This window comes from Dermacentor variabilis, chromosome 7 (assembly GCF_050947875.1).
Source record: "Dermacentor variabilis isolate Ectoservices chromosome 7, ASM5094787v1, whole genome shotgun sequence".
NCBI classification, from domain to species: domain Eukaryota; kingdom Metazoa; phylum Arthropoda; class Arachnida; order Ixodida; family Ixodidae; genus Dermacentor; species Dermacentor variabilis.
In genome coordinates this window covers 108,728,925-108,748,371 of record NC_134574.1, presented here as the reverse complement: position 1 = coordinate 108,748,371, position 19,447 = coordinate 108,728,925, and the positions used below count along the sequence as shown (strand labels likewise).

Sequence of the window (19,447 nt, the reverse complement as noted above, 5' to 3'; positions counted from 1 at the left end):
CACATGCCAATCTTAACGTGCACCTGAAACTTTGCACAGTCATTGCCAACGCTCTGGCACATGGCGAAGTATGTTGTAGCTGAAGAAAAAAAGAATAAGCAGCGTCTAACCAACTCAGTGACTGGAGATGCAAGAGCAATACGAGAACAACTCCTGTCTTTTTCTTGCTAAATAACTTATCAATTAACTTGTTATTTATTGAGTCATTGGGCGCACTTATCGTTCCAAAGAAACAATTTGGATTATGAGCGATTCCGCAGTGCAGCGCTCCAGGTTAACTTGGAGAGGATGATCTAAGCGTACGCTCAAATCTAAAGGGTCTAAGGCTTTTGCATTCCGCCTCGATCTCTATGTGGCCGGTTCGATCCGGAATCAAGACCAAGTTTTCTGTACTGCGCAGCGGAACGTTGCAGTCCGTTAGTCACCGCACTAAGTGCCCGGACCTTTGCTGAGATGCACAAGACTTCCGAGGTTTCGCCTCAGCTTGTAGAAAACATGCGTTGTGTGGTGTTCAGCGTTTTCTTTGAAAACCCTAACTTGTGCAGACATATCCTGCCACTGAACGACACTGAGAATTGAGGATCGAGGACGATATGCACAAATAATTTCAAAGCAAAGCTTTCTTTTGGAACACTGCCCAACTTTGCTGATCGTGGCTGCGGCTGGTGCTTCGATTAGGCCACCGATTTGGGAATGAAACTGGTCTTGTAGAATAGAGCCTTACAGCGGCACTTGGCCGGTAGTGAACCTCCCTTCCGTGGCAGGTGTTGTGAGAAGCTGACTGTTCTCCCCTTCTCGGTGGAATGTTGAGAAGCAGAAGCTGAATGAAAAAAGCACTTTTCTCTAGCATACTGATGCCACATTAACCTTCATCTGGTATTGTTTCTTGTGAGCAGGACCAATTTTTTTCATAAATCAGCCTTAAATTTTTTAAATAGCTGTCGATTTATTTCGCGTTATAAGCCCACGATATTCGTAGCCCATCCTCTCGCGAGCGGCTGATGCTGCGGTAGTAGCGACCCGTATGGCACGCGCTTCCGGGTCCTTGTTCTTAGGTGTCTTGGTGAGGCTGTCGTGCTACTTGTAGTGACATTGTAGTACATCATCTCTTCGCTTTACATCGTTTCTCCATGGCATATGTCATGTATCATTGTCTAGTTGTGAATACATCTGCCGTACTTACCAAAAAATACCATTCTTAGGCCTCTACACCTCCGTTTTTCATCCACTTCTCGCTGATCATTAATGATGTACCAATGTTAATCTATTATCATAGCCTTGGCGCTCTTTGGCTATTTCTGGCCCTTGCGCCAATAAACTCCAATGATCGTGATCATCAACCTTACAGCGGCCTTTCACGTCGTATTTCTCTTTTATAAGCCTCTCCTCACCAATCATTCTTTGACTAACATTATACATCGCCTTGGCCCTCATGGCAACATTTGGTCGACGTTCTCACGGTGTGCATTCGCGTGAACTGCTTTTCGAATTTCAGCATAGCTTGTGAGCGGTGTGTTGCATATCGCCGCACATTGCCTGAAATTAAAGAGGCGACCTGGGAGGTTCATAAACATAAACACTGGATTAGTGCACACGTTGCACCGAATGAAAGGAAAGACAATGGCAGGCATAGCATTGCCATTGGCATTGAATTTAAATAACCGCTTTCGGACCGCTTCAATAACCGCTTCGCTTCTCATAGATATCAACATATTCTTTAGATTTCGATATCTTTTTTTTGTTTTCTTATAAGGCGTTTTCTGCATTTATGACCTTGCTTTGTAACTTAGAATTGGGTTTTCGTTGCTGGACATGTCTATGAAGGGAATTTTGATCAAGTAGTACTTCTCGCCATCTTGTTCTCCTCAGTAATTTCATGTGGTGAAATAATCGCCATGATTGAAAACCAGTCCACCGCCCACTGCGGCTTCAATTTATGTGATCGCCTCTCAATCTCTCTCTCCCTCTATCAGGAAACTTTACCTGCAATCGTATCTTTTTTCTGTGTGTGTGTTCTCTGGGCTCGCAGTTCAGCGATGGCCGAATGGCCGTGGATGGCGGAGAGACTGGACCAGTTCAGTTTGGTGGGCTACGTCATATCCCTGCTATTTATGTTCTACATGCGCTACCGGTTCACCTACGGCTTTGCCGGCGCGGTCGCCAACGCGGAAGGCATCGAGATCCCACCACATTCTCCGTGCATAGCCATAATGCACAGGTGCTCGCACTTCTGGAGGTGAGTGGAATTTCTGCGGGTTGGTTCATTGATGACATGACGTAAATTACCAAGGCTCTCTATGCAATGCAATTCCTTGAACGGAGAAAACTTGGGAATGGGGATGGGGAGGGAGGGGGGGCTTTTCTTACACTACTCTTCAGCGAGATATATGTAGGAGAGTATGTGGCCTCCCTTTGCTGTCATGTATTGCATGTAATGTAAGTATGTAATGTGACAGGCGTGACTCGTCTTTTACTTTCTTTTGGCCCTGGTCGTTTTCTATGGCACATCCAGTCATTATGGTTCATTCCTAAGCACCATATTGAGCGACCAGCGATTGTAGCGCATGCCACCAGCTCAAGTCCCCCATGAGTAAGGCCTCGGCACACACAGATGCATATTGTGAAGCATGTGCAAGGTTTAATTTACTGTACTGTAAACCCAGTAATGCTTGGCGCAGCTCACCTGCGCTTCACCAGACTTTTCTACAGCAGAGAACTCTGGCGCTATTGGCTACGTGAGCTGAAAGCATAGTGATTCAGCCTTTATGGAGATAATGGTTAGTACATGTAATTGATTTCGTCCTCATTGATTCCGAAGGCTTCGCGATTTTCTAAAGTGACGTCATAAAACAAGATGCTGTAATGCAAATGCAATAATTCGCAGCGATAACGCATGTGCGCTAAGTTTTATGGCCTCCCATGTTCGGAAAAATAGGATTGCTTCGAAATTTGCGCCACAAAGGAAGATAAAGCATCGTTAACAAACGTAAGGCTGAAGCCTCTGTTTACAAGCCGGGTTTACAAAGCCGAGTTTACAAGCTGGGTTGACAGTTTATTCGTGCTTGCACCATCATCCTATGGACTAACATGCTCTGCCTAAAAAATAGCGCATCTGGTGAAAGAAAAAGTTGTTGCAGAAACCGTGGAACATGACTGTCAAAGGAAACGAATAGCCTCTTATTTGACCTGCAATACTTTCGAATTATACTGTTGATGTCGATAGCGGTGTTTGACGACGGCGGCCCAAAATTATGATCGACATGTTTTGATACAGCATACCAGTATTAGCGTTGTAGCCTGTTGTGTGCATATTTACCAGTGTACATGGCCCCTCCTCCTTGGGCCACAAGGCCTGCAGTATGATGTAAGTAAATAAAATAGACAGCATGACGGCATGACGACGAATACGAAAAGAGTGCTGACGATGGAACTGACGACGGCGAAATGGCGACGGCAGTGCGACCAAGGTGATATGACGACAGCTGAGTCATGACAACGTGAACGGCAACAGCGCCATGACGACAGCAGAATGACGACTGTAGCCTAGTGTAGACTTCGTGGCTATGTGCGGGTGCATTTCTTCGGGCAGTATTCGCTTCGTTGTTTTGCACGTCCATCGATGCGTGTTCCTATTTTGCCCATCGCAACTAATCTCGATGCTGAGTCAAGCATCGCAGAAATAACGATGCAATACAGGCACAACGCTAGGAAAATAAAACTGTACCTTGTAATTTGGTGGCAAGCTTCATTTGAGGCCGAATCCACGTATTTGCATTACCCAATAAATAAAAAGAAAGAAGATTAGCAGAATACATGCGACTGAATCCAATGGGAAACTGTTCATCCTAAACTTTCAGGGGTGAGGGAATTGTAATTTTTCGGCATTCCCTCACTATCTCAGTCACCAGCGTATTATTCAACTGTTGTTACGAAACTGTATGTGCGTAACGACGTCTATTTTCTCGTTGATCGTGAAAAGCTGAAAGCCCCTGGTATTTACAAATAGCAAATCCAGTAGCGATTATATACCTACTCAGACGATTCGGCTAATAGCGGGCGCAAAGTCACCGCCCCTTTTGAGAGATCTGTGTGAACCAGAAGCGACCACACACTAGGCCAAAAGACCACACCAGCCTTTTGGCCTAGTGAATAAAACAGACAAGAAGAATGACAAATGCAGAGCTACAGAAGCTGGACCTATATGCGCCACATCAACATCTGAGTTTCTGCAATTCAACTATGCGCACTCGAAACTTCCAGTTCACCGGCACATTTTAACGCCCATAACCCAATTTGGGGAAGAAATCTTGGATCTTTTGCTTTGGAACATGACCTCTGCCTATTGAATGACGGCATCCCAACATTCTTGAAGGGGCCTAGACCTGAGTTTGGTGTCACGATGCCTTACTTCGAGCTTCCACTGGTTTACTGTCTTAGAAACACGTGGAAGTGACCGTATTCCTACTTACATTGCCGTCAAAGGTCTAAGCAGTATGTCTTCCCCTATGCTCTCTCGAACAATTGATTGGACCGCATTCGAAGCCTCTGTGAACGCCGAATGCAAGAACGGCCTTGCATGTAGCATAGAGTTTGTGATTGCAGACGCGCTGCATGCTACAACGCGCTGCTTCTCGTGGTCAACTAGTCGCACGGACTTTAACATTGCATTAGAAAGGTGTCGTGAATTACTTCGGCACGCGGAGAAGAGTTATATACGCACAAAGTCAATCCTAGACCTTAGGGAGACCACACGCACGCCGAAGAAAATATATCGTCGCACGGATAAATTAGACAACGAACGATGTAAATCATTCTGTAACTCATTGGACTCAAGTACAGCTTTCTCTCTCTCATATGGCGAACTGTCCAGGGCCTTCACTCTTCTCCTCAGCCACGCCACCCCTTTAAAGCACTGACTCTCCACCAAGGCTGTTGAGAAGTTGATGTTGGAGAAGACTCTTATGAGGCAATTGCAGGTGACTAAGCGCTACTAAAAGGTCTCGAATTGTACGAAATTCACTTCATGGAAATTTCGGCAATGGACGAACCTTTTCCATAGAAGAACTTGAAGCTGCTCTAGTCATTTGCAGGCGTTTCTATTCAACTGGGCGTCTCGTGGAGTGACGTAGTTGTTCCCTCTGAGTGGAAGCATAGCCATCTTGCCCCAATATTAAAGCAAGGAAAGTGTCCCCTTGAACTGACATCATATCAACCGCTCGCCAGCTGTGTTGGCGAATTGTTGGAAAGGGTGATCCTCACACACCTCGACTTGTTTCTTGAACATTAAAACGTTTATCCAGACTCGATGACAGGCTCTCGACGAGGCCCTTCGTCAGGCGACAACGTCATTGATTTTGTGTCGTCGATTTAACAGAAATCATCCAAACGCCTCACTGTAGCGCTATCTTTAGATGTGAGGGGCGCTTATGATAATGTTTCTCACGAAGACATTCTTGACGCGCTCGTGGGTGCCGCAATCGGAGGCCGCACTTTTCGGTGGATTCGGAGCTACCTGACACAAAGGAGCTTCTTTATATTCACCGAGGATGCTGAAACTAGCGACCACTATACCAGCTGTGGATTTCCACAAGGTGGGGTTTTGAGCTAGGTTTTTTTTTCAACCTGACTCTGATTGGGTTGGCGGAATCCCTGCCACAGTCGGTCAGTCTGTCCATTTACGCACATTACATCTGCACCTGAGCTTCAGGAGTAACTCGCCCGCAGGCTCGCGCGAGGTTACGAAAGGCTGCAACGATGACGACTACTTATCTTCAGAAACAAGGACTCGGAGTTTCAAGTGGAAAATGCGCATTAGTTCCCTATACACAAAAATAGATGACTAGATACCCGGTGTCAATTAAGAGCCAGCCAATCTTGTACAAAAGAGCCCATTGATTTAAGGATCACTGTCGACCACGGCCTCTCCAGGAGCCCCCATGTATCCTACCGAAGGAAGAGATTCCTATCAATCAGTCACCTTTTCAAATCCATAGCTAGAAAAGCATGGGGACCGTCGTTGCGCTCTACACGGTAAAAAATTTTACAAGCTTAAGGGTGCTTTCTTGCCGCATTGGTAACACCGTTACCGCCTTACAAAAATTTAGAGGCCGACAACGGAGCTCTATGTAAACTTGCGATGAGAAAAGACGTATTTGAAAACTATGCAATCATTCTGACAGCCTTGGGCACTCGGAAATATCCGACAAGAGAATTTCACAGGGACAGACGAAACTCTCCTGTTGGATATTTCTGTGCGCCCAAGGCTCTCAGAAGGGCTAAATAGTTTTCAACTGTGTCGTTTGTTATCACACGTCTGGTTAGAGCTCCTTTGTCTATAAATTTTTGTAAGGCGCTAAAGGTAAAGGTGTTACCAGTGCGATAAGAAAACACCTTTGAGGGTGAAACCACTTTTACAGTGCACGCTTCAACTGCAGAAAGCGCTCTTCATGGGTTTCTTGCGTTACAGCACACCGGTGCTCTCAAGCTCCCGGAGGACAAATCTCAGAGTGCTTGAGCTCATGCAAGCTCAAGTGCTTAGAACCTGTCTGGGTCTACCGCGACGCGCTTCGACAGCGGCAATATTTGTCATCGCTGGGGAACATGCCATGAGTACGTGCGTCACCACAGACGCCCTTAGAAGTCATCTTCCTCACCTTTCCCGACTCACCTGTCAACACCTTACTTTTCCCTCGCAAAGTAGACCAGAGGCAACTTTTTTTCGTATTGTAGCCTCGTACCGATCCTCTCTTCCATCCGATTTCACGTCTGCAGCCAGATCACCTTGTCCTTTGTGGTGTTCCCGGCAGTCACAAGTGTGGCTTTCCATTTCAGGAGTCGCAAAGAAATCGGACTTGCCTACTTGCGCGCTGAATCAAGTCGCTTTACATCTGCTGCATGATTCATACTCTAATCGAGTTCACATTTATACAGATAGATCTTCGCATCTAACCAGCTCTACTGGTGTGGTAGTCATTCCGTAGATGTCACTCTACAAGGAGCTCAAAATCAGCCACGTCACAACATCGACAGGGTCCGAACTTACCGTCTTCCATAGCGCTTTGCTATATGTGCAGCAACAGCCACCAAATCACTGGGCTATGTTCTGTGACTCAAAGGCAGCCCTTCATTCACTCTTGTCAACTCTGCCCCACAGACCACATGAACAATTGGTAGCAGAGACACGATTACGCTACCATCAAGCCGCGCACAGAGGCCACGGCATTGTATTTCGGGGGCTACCTGGACCTGGCAACATTACTGGAAATTAAAGCGACCAGAAAGTTACCCGTGGGGAAAATGGTGAATGTTAAAGCACCAGGATGCCATTGTCGAGAACGGATGCAGCGCGGCACCTCAGCGGTCTTGCCCATATTATGGGAAATGGAACACACCGGAGTTAACCAACCGGCGCCTATGTGTCATGGACCCGCATATGAGATTACAACTTCTACCTGGTTATAACCAACGGGAAGAAACGTTACAGTGCCGCCTTCGAGTAGGAGTTTCTTTCACAAACGCCGGCGCATTCCGAATCGGAATGGTAAACAGTTCCAACTGTAGCAAGTGTGGTGTCGAAGAAATGACCAAACATCTCCTATGTGACTGCCCCGCATGCGAGTATGAGAGTAGTGCCCTTGGGACAGTTTTGGGGCACTTAGACGACAGGCCTTTCACAGAGGAGAAGATCTTGGGCCCGTGGCGTCGTGCGTCTGCAATGTGCAAGGTCACAAAGGCGCTGGTGCGTTTCTCGAAATGCACCACCTTGTATGACCGTCTGTGAGGGACTCAGCAATGTACGCTTGTTTATGTAACACAGCAAAATGTGAACTTCTTTCTTCATTTTCCTCTTTCAATCCCCTTTCCCCTTCCCCAGAGTGCAGGCCAGCCTACTGGGCTCAGCCTGGCTAACCTCCCTGCCTGTTTCTTATGACCTCTGTCTTTTTCTGAGCTAAGAACAAACAGTTTCGATCATGACGTGGCCAATCCTTCGAAAGCGAACTCACGCGTGGTGTGCTTAGGCCAATGAGCTGCTGCGTCACAGAATCGATTTTCGATGTATTCCTCTCTAGATAGCGTTGGCTTATGCCTCCTCTTTGCTCTTCCTGTAGGGGAATATCAGAGAGGAGGTACCCTTGCTGTTTGATTATTTCACCTTAAGATGGCGGCACAATTATATTTATGCATTTCCCTTTTCAGGTATTTCGACCGCGGCATGCACAAGTGGATCCGAAGGTAAGCAATGGAGCACTCAAAATGCTTCTCCCATTGTAGTTTAAACGCACAGCCTGGTGTAGCCACACAAACGCTATTAGAAATGTGTCTCTATGAATTACTCTCACTTCTGGGGTAAACAATTCAACCAGGCGTATCTTCTATGACCTCTCGATGTACCGTTTCAGGTTCTATTTAGGGTGCATCTAAAGTTCCAGTGGCAACTAAAACAGTCATATTTGAAAGAGGCCTCAAATTGCACATACGAAAGGCGAACCAAAAAAATATGCAGATCCCACGCACTGTGGCGCATGCCTCCACGTGGTGCATACCCTGCCATACATTTTTTACCAAGTTATTCCTCGGAATTTTGAAAATGACAGCTCAGAAACAAATATCACGAAACAAAACACTGACAGCGCAGGCGTGTTATGTTTTGTGACATGGCCACGTCTCAGCTATGTCCCGGCGCTGCTGGCGTTAGTGCCGTGTGCCTCAAGTACGTCTGCACGTGGTCGGCGTTAGCGGCGTGCAAGACCACAGCAGCAGCAACAGCGGAAAGTTGAGGAAAGAGGCAAAGAAAGCTTAACTTTTTAAAAAATAGCCAACCCTTCCCCTACCGGAGAATGCGGCTAAGCGAAGCTTGTCCGGCGTGCAACTGACCTTCGTCACGGTTATGTAACCCACAGGCAACAGTACGGGATCACGTCGGCCTTCCACTCTGTCAGCTGGGCATCTCCTTCTCGTTGCTGTCGGATTCGCAGCGCTTTCACGGGCGAGTTCTCGCCGCCACTCGTCGAAGGTTGCCCGTTCCTCAGGGGAACGCACAACGTGTGGCTGTCTCATCCGTTTTTCGATACTGAATTGAATGGAATCGAAGCCGGCGTAGCACGCGCGACACCGTTTTCTGCCCTTTCCCTCCCCGGCGGAAGCGAAACGGCTGTGATTGGATGCGCGCGCGGCGTAAGCGCGCGCCTATGCGCCTGGAATCCTTGCTAATGGCTCACGCTCTGGCACCGGCGCTGCTGTCACCACATCAAACCGCCCGTTCCCGCAGCTGCTCTGCTCTAGGAGCAACTAGATTCTTTTCGCGGGACCATGACAACGCCACTTGTGAGCCAATAGAGGCTTCGCTTGAAAAGAATAGTGTAAGATGTAGACTGAAGCTGGAACCACATTGCGCGATTTTGGAATGGAATGCCGCAGATATTAGAAGATGATGGAATGTCGTAGCTCATCCCTGCTTCTAATGCAGTGCTGTATTCGGTGCACGCGGTGTAGTCTACTTCAGATATCTCACGTGGCTTCGCAGTGCTAGATGCCGCATAATCTCTTATCCTGCTCGTTGCTATAACTGTGTCATCTGTGCCTGCAGCTACATCTACGAGCCGATCGTAGGTGGCCGTCGCAGAGCTCTCCGGTTGCTGCTGGGCACGGCGGTGGCCTTCACGTTCACCTGGGTCTGGCACAGCATGTTCACGAGTGACGGTGTCTGGTGCGCGCTCAGCGTGCTCGGCATAGCACTCGAGGTGATCACCATAGAGGCGAGGAAGTGGACGCCCATCAAGAACTTCGAGGTATGGCGCGTATGCACGCGGCGTTCTGAAAACGCAACGCGAGAGATCATGCTGGGTTTTGTGAATGGCGTAGGTTTCGCTGTGTTGGTATTTCGCGTTAGCTACGCGTACAACGCACGACAATGAAAGGACGGTGGAAACAACGCAGACGAATCTCGGAAAATTCTGCAAGTGTTTGTTTCAAAACGGTGTATGTATGTAGAAGGAGGAATCGCAGCTCGCACAAGGGCTTCACGAACCCTTCAGTTAACAGAGACATGATAGTTCCTAAGGGGCATCGGAAATCATGCCACGAAGAAATATAAGAATCAAGTCGAGAAAAAAATGTACCGACAACAATAAAATAATAGACGATGCTGCAATGCGTCGATTGGTGCACATGGTTACAATAACTGAGCTGATATGGTATTGTGCTTTTTTTTGTGAGAGAGATCCGCATATAGTGCACTAGCTTGCATTTGGTGGCGAAAGTTTCGAGAACGCAGGATCCAAAACAAGCTCTATATTTTCCCAGTCTCTGTAGGCATTCTGGTATTCGCATTTGTAGCTCGTACTGGGCTATATTAGAACAACATGGCGAATATGTTTTCACTCGCTACGGTCACAACTTTCTCAGAAATTCGGCGTTTTCTTAGATACCCCAGTCCGTAAGCTTCTAACACCGACTGTACGTGTGCCCCACCGTAATCTCTTAGCGGCTTCGCGAATATCTCGCGTTGTCTGCACAGATCTCAGCACTTAGCTGTTCTGTTCGCGCTGAGCACTAATTACTGATTTTTGTGGCGTTTTACCAGCGCTTACTTGATTGTTTGTGGAGAAAAATTAGTAGCTTTTATTCGAAAGTAATGAGAAGCGCGTGTTTACTGCTGATATTTTCCCGAACAAGACCTATATTGAAGCAATTACGCTATAAATTTTGTGACGCCACGCGAATGTCGTCGGCGTCGCAACAGTAATAAAATTGTGAACCTTGTTTTGTTCGAGAAGAATAAAACGGTCTCTTAGGAAAGAGGTAAAATGGTAGTATATGCGTAGTTTCGAAACACTACCAGTCCGGGCTTTCATACAACGCTTCTCTTTAAAGAGTCCACGTGAAGAAAATGTGATTGCATATATCGTCCAACCACTGTGAGAACGACGTGCGATTCTTGTAGCACTTACCACCGAAAGAAAGTTCATCTTTAAAGTGGAAATGAATTCTCTGAAAATATGGAATGGTGCATGAAGTTTCGTGAAGTCGCAAGAATGACCTGTTTGCTCCACAGGCTTAATAATTCCGCACCGGCTGCCCCAGCGGATAATTTTCAACTCAACATCTTCGACGAATGGCATTATTGCTGCAGATTTTATTTTGCGCAGGGCGCTGCAACGCGTTCCTTTACAGGACACCACAGTCTTGGGGCGCTTTCTTGCTATGCTGGAATTACGTTAGAAGTGGGGCACAAAAATTTGAAAGCTAATGGACTTTCTTTATTTTTTAAGGAGGGTGAGGAGTTGGGAAAGATGGAGAATTAAGGTGAGCTTCGTAGTGCACATTGGTGGTAAAGGAGAATTAGATGAGGTTTCACTTTAAAATCTATACGCGCATTTTGAGACTACCTGCTGGCCAGGTGTCTATAAAGACCCACAAGACTATCAGCGTCACTTCGTCCATTTGTAGCAGAATCAGTAAATGTAGGGTTCTATATGAAACGAACCTCAAGCGCATGCATTCGGCGTTTACGTTCACTGCTGTCTCAGAGCCGCTACCTGGCGTCGGCTGACCGGATGCGAATGGCCAGGGCCTTGCTGGGATCCCCGCACTTCCTACTCACCATTTGCGCCTGCCTCTTCCACTTGGCAGAGCTGGACGTATGCCTCGTCATCTTGGGAAGAGTCCTAACCGGTAAGCCCCTTGAAATCAGAGGTTTGACGAAAACTAGTGTGGTCAGGGAATGATCGTTTCGCCGCATGCGAGGAGTGGCAGCTCGGGACATGGTAACAGGCTTACCACAATTGAGTAATAACGGGCATCGACCACAAAAATAAGCCTACGAAATAAAGAGGACACGTTCCAGCTCCAACACGCGAACGTAGGTCACAATCTCGTGAATTCTTAACACGGCTTCCATATGGGAGTCCGAACATCTCTTGCTTTTTTTTAATGCCTTATTTTGTTGCCAGTTTTCAGGAATACTAAACTGTAGTACGCCTGTTACAAATGTGCCGAGCTGCCCTTTCTCGCCTGCTGACGCCATTGTGGTTCACGCAGTGTCTGTGGAGTTCCGCTACTAAGCACGAGGTCGCGGATTAGATTGGCGGCTGCAGCGGCTACGCTGCGATGGCGACAAAAATGCAAAAGACGCACGTCTGCCTGGATTTAGATTCATGTTAAAGAACGCATGATAATTAAAATTAATCCCCATCCTTCACTTCTCTGTAGCTGATATCCCCAGTATTGCTTTGGGGACGTAAAACATATCGAGGAACGAGAGGACGTACCAGACTTTATAAGCAATTGCAAACTTCTGGCTCATAAATACGGTGTCCACGACGGAAGATTTTCCCTAACAAATGCTTCACCGCAAAGTTCACCACAATGGGACGAATGTGCGTGTTAAGTTCAGACAGTGCCAAACCACGCCATGGTATCCATTTCGGCCATGCTTGCTGTTTGAACAAACGACAATAACTGTAGCTACCCTTCTGGACTACACAGGGCTACGTATTTGAGGACTAAGTGCTACAGAGAAATTTATGTCAACGTAGAATATATTTGTCGTTGCTGAATAAAAGTGAGAAAAAAAGAGGGAACATTAATTTTGAAAATTACAATTCGTATCAGGCCCAAAGCAGTCAAGACAAGCACAGAAATCCAAGAAACGATGTGATTTGAAAGATACCTCGGGAATACTGGGCAAACAGTAGAGATACACGAAGAGCATAGCGTTTCGCACAATATTAATTAGATGGAAGTCGGGCGCCACCGCTTATGGGAGTCGCCTAACGGGCGCGATGCCGTTATGGGACTGACAGTATATCGGTATGCAAGGCCTGTGTTGGCTAGTGTTGGGAAAGGCTTCGTCCAAAACCTGGATATGGCTGCACAGATGATGCGTACTTAAACTGAAATTTTCATAAAAAGGTTCTCGTTCACCCATTTTATATCTTTCAATTAGGTTTACTCAGCTGCTGTCCATAATCAAGAAAAGAAAAGCAATAATAGATAACAAACTGTTCCAAAGCGAGCGCGAACCTTGTCGTCTGTCCTCCAACTTTAGCTGCCAGTTAATACTTTTTGCATTCTGTATCATTCCACAACCAATGATAAGTTGTCATGATTAAAGAAAACATCGTTTTTGTGTAATAACCAAGCCGAAACAGCTTTTTGCATGCTGTTTCAGCAGGAAATGAATCATTGTGACAGACGGAAGAGCGCTAGCCGGAAACGTCTTCGATGTGTGCTGGCTCTCCTAGAACGATGCCATTCCGAAGCCACAATATACCGGCATTCCCATGCATACCATAGCGCAGCAGCTCCAGATTTCCCTCTAGGTAATATTGTGAGAAACATTATGACGAAGAGTAACACATGATACATAAGCGTAATAGAGTAGATCTGTTAGCGCATGAAAAAAATTCAGGGGGCGTTAAGTTTCCCTTAGTGGAAAAGTTGCGCCAAGGGGATACAAATGGGCAATATCTTTACTAGGTGATCATTCCTGAGTTCCAAATAATTTTAGAAAATCACCTCTCTCAGACAGCAGATGGTAGGTGCCTTGTAATCTAATTGTAGATATCGTAAATTGCAATACGTGCCGAGGAGTAATTGATGAAGGAGCTAATTAGTGCATTTTCATCAATTACTAGTTTATTGTGTGCTTCGATTTCTCGCCCAAGTAATGTGCGCATATTTAACTGTTCTGCCCAAGGAGCGGAATTATGCTATCTGCCCCACGTGGTCTTCAATAATTTCGTAAAACTTTAATATGTTCACGCGGTATGGGCACTACCCATGATCAAAGCAAGCTGAATGAACAAAGCGGCCACGTTAGTCTCGTCGGTCATGGTGGAATGAGAGGAGCGGCATTGAGAAAAAATGACGCTAATAACGCCATGGATATCTTAGCCGCGCTGTGACTCGCAGTGTAGCTATGATAGATTAACGCGGCATCGAAAGAGTCAGTGAATTATAGATTCGTTCCGAAGGGCTGTCGCGTGTTCCCGTGCGCAACGAAGTATTTTATGGCTGCTAACCACAGTCTTGTTGTTTTTTTCGAACACCTCTCAGAAAATTTCGGCCAGCGAGTATTGGTTATCCCCTGTCAAATACTGTTGTGCAAGGAGTAACTTAACCATTTAAATGGCAAGATAAGAAAGACCTGACCAAAAATGTTTTATTTGTTTATTTCTTCTAATTGTACAAATACATAGCAAACGAATTATGAAAGGGTTTCTCTGAAAAATAAGCGAGACACAGTGAGTCGAAAATATTGTTGACCAGCTGGTTAAAGGCAAATATATGGTCCAAACTTGTGTTTGGTACTTGTCTTTCCTACGGACAAGGTAAATGTGTGTCCTTGAGATGCATCTTAATGGGGGAAAACTTTTCGTATTAGCAATAATATGACTGCCACGTTCGCTAAGACGATACCGACGAGGTCTCCGTGTTTTACTCGCCAGGATATCTGCTGCTGCTCAATGTCGACACATTTGTGAGTACCACTATGGCACAACCGAGGCGCCTTAGAGGCACATATCTATTGCCCATACTCAATGGTATGCACCCAGTCACCCCAGTGGCACGAACACGAATCCGCCAGAGGCACATACCCAGTGCCTCGTACCCAGTCACCCCATTTGCACAAACTCGGATACTACAGGGACACAGGTCCACGGCATATACCCAGAGACACCTAGCAAGTCGCCTCAGTGGCAAAACCCAGACACTTAGGGGCACAAATTTATTGCCCCTGCCCAATGGTATGTACCCAGTCACCCCAGTGGCAAGAACGCGAATCTGCCAGGGGCACCTACCCACTGCACATACCCAATGGCTCGTACCCTGTCGCCCCATTTGCACAAACTCAGAAGCCCCATGGACCCCTGCACGTACCCACTGACACGTGGACCGTCGTCCTAGCGACACAAACATAGAAGCCACAGGGGCGCTTACCCCCGACGGACCCGACTGACCCGTGGCAGGTACCCCGTCGCCCCAGTGGCAAAAACACAGAGGCACCAAGGAGAGCTATCTCTTGGCACATACCCAGTGACCCCAGTGCACACACCTAATGCACATACCCAATGCAGATACCCAGTCGCCCATGAAGCACAGTTTTAGGCTGCACTGTCACCTGGACCGAACAATCAAAATGGCGAGATAGGCTCACCCGCCAAAAGTTGCTGCACTCGAAGAAGAATGCGTAGCATTGAAATTGGCATTTTCGTCCGAAAGCGAAGCACTGATAGCGGTGCTTTAGCACTTCTGCTTCCCACACGGTGTGCTAACCGCATCTTCGGATGGTCGCTGTGATGCTGAATCTAAGCGTGTCGATTCCGGAGTCACTTGGCATCAAGGAAGAGCGAGAGTGATTGTTGAGAGGAAGTTGCCCTGTTCGCCCTAGGGGAAGATGACTTCTTGGGCGAGTTGGTGTTTACTTAACATGGATGCTTTTTAGCCCAAAATCTCGAAGAAAAGAAAACAGAGAGAGGCAAGAGGCAAGTAAGAGAGAAAGTGAAAGTGAGGCCCTAGGAGAAAGTGAGAGGGACATAAAGATGAAGAAAGAGAGAAGGTCGTCTCGGAAACAGCACCCAAGATGGGCAGCGAAAGTCAGGCACAGAATTTACAAGTTTACAAGTATGAGAGCGATTCAGGCCTTCCGTACAATAAAATAAAAGGATTCGCTGATTTGCGCCACTCTGTGGCACTGGTACCACAAAGACAGCGAAGCTGTATAAGCGACTGGCACACTCTTCGGAAGTACTAAGCGCGCGTGATTGTTGGCGTTTCCTACGATGATTCATCAACAATGGCTCTTGCACAATCTCACCAACGTCCTGGACATACGACTGACTCGATGCATCTACGCAGGCCACGATGGTGGATAGTGCCATCGGCTTTTACATCTGCAGCCTTATAAACTTTCCCGCCATGGTGAAACAGCACCACTAGCACGGGGGAATGTTCCACCAGTCCAGTAACCTCAGCCCCCCCTTCCCACTTTCAGCAACGGCTGTTCTGCAGTCTGTATAAGTATATTTATGAAGAGCACTTTCTATTTCTTTATTGACCTTTCTTTTGCTAAGAAACCTGTCGATTGCGTAACCTTCTTATTTTTATTTTTTGCGGGACATCTGCATCTAGTGCAGCGAAGTAGTTTCTGTACTATACGTGCCACATCTGGCTCCTGAGAGGCTTGGCGTTATGGATGATGGTCCCACATGCTTGGCGTACTCTCTGTTGATAATAAAGGCGAGGCCTCTCGATTGCACTACTGTGGCGGTTGGTATCAGAACTTTCATCGGATTTTAAGATACTTAAGCCCACCAGAGACACCGGGCGTAAGGCTGAAGCAACTAAGTATGTTCTGTAGCCGAGCCGCTGTTGAAATTCATGCACCGCTGAGCAAGACTTGGTCATTTCTTTTCGTTTACTTTGTTTAAAAGCTACCCAAACTGTCATTGTTTTAACAAGGTTCCCTTTTTGTCTCTTCCAGGTTTTCCTCTTCCTATGGTTCCCATCTTGGTGGGCCTCTACAGCGCCTGCAACGTGGCCATGGACGTGGCCGAGTGGCAAGAGTCGGCCGTAGCCAAGCAAAAACAAACTTGGTCGTCAACTACACTTGACCGCACCGCGTGACAGAACTGTTTCGAACTGCATCAATCGCATGTTGTTCCTTTTGTATACTGACATTGGATTAATATCATTAGTAGTACAAATATTCTACAGCTAAGGTGTGTATAAGAGTTTCCCGGCGGTTTTTGAGTGGCAGTGGTGGCAGCGGAAACGCGTTCCTGTGTATTTAGCATTGTGGTTCTACAGGCGGGCATTGCACACAGTTGCACACGCGCTTTGTACAGAGCAGCGCCGGTGCCGTGTAGCCTGCATGTTACATAGGAACATGCCTCTGATAGAGCGGACGCTATAGCAGCAGTGAGCTAGGATCTATGGAACGTTCGGAAACACTAACCTATTGGAAATAATTCCAATAAATAGAGTGAAGGACTTTCACGGAGTCTTGGGTAAATAACGGCGACTGGCCAGCCAGGCACCAAGGACTTCTAAAGAAAGTATCAGGGCTCTATTATGCAGCTTCGCTCTCTGTGATTCACGAGTTGTTCGCATATGCACACATCTGCAAAAACTTTTTCGTGCGTGTGATGTTTCTTTTTTAATAAAATGTTTTCGAAAACAAATCTACGCTTGTTTCGGCTATTTTAGAGATAGTCGTTAGCGCTAGCTTTTCCCGGCACTAGTTTGCAGCAGGATAACCATTTATTCCTGTCTGCACCCGGATTCATGGAGTCACGCTGCTGGCATCCTCTGGATTCACAACACCGATGCGGTTCAGAAAGGGAGCGTAAGCGTTTGGCTGCGACAAAAGCTTCGCTGTTAGCTAAACGAATTCAACGCAACGGCAAACGGCATACCTGTATTGAACAATCGCATGCCGGTATTGCGTAAGAAAATTTCAGCGCACTACAATTTCCGCACGTTTTTGCTTGCAGCATCCTAAGATAAGCAGCCCATCAACCGCAATAATGAAATATTTGGCCGCATTCGCCTCTGCCATGATGATTGTAGCTATGGCAACGCTCGATGAAGAAGGCAGGTATCGTTGTCGCCATAGTTACTAAAGCCAAGAGGCGTAAAACGTCGCTGGAAACATCCGTTGCGATGCGGCAGCGGCAAAGAATCCGTATTAATATAACCTTTAAGAGAGAGCTTTAGCTCGGGCCTAACACCAATGCGGCCTATTCAAATACTTGTAAAACGCAGAACCGCTTTTCTGAGATAACCCCTTGATCGATTTCAACGAAATTCGTTGCATTTGAGATAGAAGGTTAAATTGTAGTGACTGTTGGAAGCGGAGTTTAGACTTAGGGTCTGAATCTTGTTAAACGAATTTTGAAAAATTCCGTAGTTCAAAGAAATAGAAGCACGAAGTTTGCAAACTAAAACTCTGCATCAAGCACAGATATCGTGGTTCTGTAAACGGCATCCTTCAGATCATTCAAAGCGGATAAATTATATATGTCAATTTATATCTTGTGTGAACTCCTTACGCTGTGTACCAGGGTTCTGCAAGAGCCTTATTTCAATATTATTACATTTCTTTTAACTTCCTGTGTAACATATCAATTTTGTCCAATCTAGATGCGCTATTACATGCAATTCACATAATTGTGAGATGATTTTTCGTTGTTGAGTTGCAAAGTTGTGAACTTTATCGTATATTTCACTATATTTTCTTTTTTACTTTAGCGAATTTTTAATTGAAAATGATTAGTTAAATCAAGAATTCAAAACCAACAGTCACTATATCTAAGTTTTTTTTTCTTTTAAATAGAACAAACCTCGTCAAATTTGGTAGAGTGGTTACCGAGAAAAACGAATTCTCCTTTTACATGTAGTTAGACAGGATCACCCGAGCTAAACCTTCCTCTTAACATAGTCGTGAAGTCATCAAACATGGACAAAGCGTATTTTGCTGTCTTTTGCAGCGACAGTTACAATAAAATTCATTACAATACAATTCTTATCCGTTTCGATATACACATATTGCTATGGCCCAATAAACCAATGATGACGAACAGGCCAGTTGCGTAACAAAGGACGGCAACGATTTGAATCTAGAGCGCGCGGTCGCCTCGTGTCCAACATCCGCGTGTCCGTTTTGTAAATGCACTGCCACATCACCTCTACTCTGCGTCTTTCCGTATGACATTTCGACGCAGCTGCGCATTCGCTGTCTTCGTCCCCGAGCTTCGCAGCGAGCGCTGTACCTCGAGCCTTCATCGATGGCTTTATATCGGTGAATACGGCTCGCCAACGCTGGCTCCAAGACCTACAGCCTTCGTGACATAGAACATGTCACCTTGCTCAGCCGCGCCAAGGAGTGGCGGCGTGAAATACGGAACCCTAGACGAGACAACTAGAGCGCCGCAGAGCAATGCTAATGCCGCAAATGACGTTTGCGAACTACTCGATGACGACAATGTGCAGCTGGCGTAAGGAATGCAGGAATCTAAGTGCGATTTCCGAGACAGCCGCACTCGCAGCAAGCCGCCGACCATTTAACCTCAGGAATGGGCCTTCCACTGGCTGCTATGAAATACCATGGGTACGCTCTTTGATATATTACCGTCGTCACGAGGCAAATCCTTCATTCTTGACAGCTAAGAGTTAAGAGGAAGTTTTAGCCCGGGAGCTCCCTTATAATTATATGGGAACGGAGAAATCGTCTTTCTAAGCAAACGGTATTCAGACCGAATTGAATTTCATTCTGTTTGGTGTATTTAAAAGAAACGTTACAAGCTAGATAATCCCATGGGCAAATCTTTTATCAACGCCGTGTGAATCTCTAAATCCTTTTACAGCAAACCTGTATGTGACTAGGGTTCTGCGTATTTTTCGTGTGCGTCAGCAGAAACTATCATCACTGATGACTCATACC

The 19,447-nt window shown here is 46.4% G+C and overlaps 1 protein-coding gene across 1 annotated transcript in view; it reads left to right on the top strand.

Moving 5' to 3' along the window:
• The window catches only part of LOC142587757 (protein-cysteine N-palmitoyltransferase Rasp-like), a 46,377-nt gene extending 29,191 nt beyond the window's left edge, over positions 1-17,186 (top strand). Inside the window, exons 8-12 of the mRNA XM_075698985.1 lie at positions 2,030-2,236; positions 8,197-8,232; positions 9,587-9,788; positions 11,529-11,673; positions 16,487-17,186. Of these exons, the coding sequence (XP_075555100.1) occupies positions 2,030-2,236; positions 8,197-8,232; positions 9,587-9,788; positions 11,529-11,673; positions 16,487-16,629 (733 nt within the window). The 3' untranslated portion in view covers positions 16,630-17,186. The remainder of the gene's footprint in view (positions 1-2,029; positions 2,237-8,196; positions 8,233-9,586; positions 9,789-11,528; positions 11,674-16,486) is intronic.
• Positions 17,187-19,447: the final 2,261 nt, after the last annotated feature.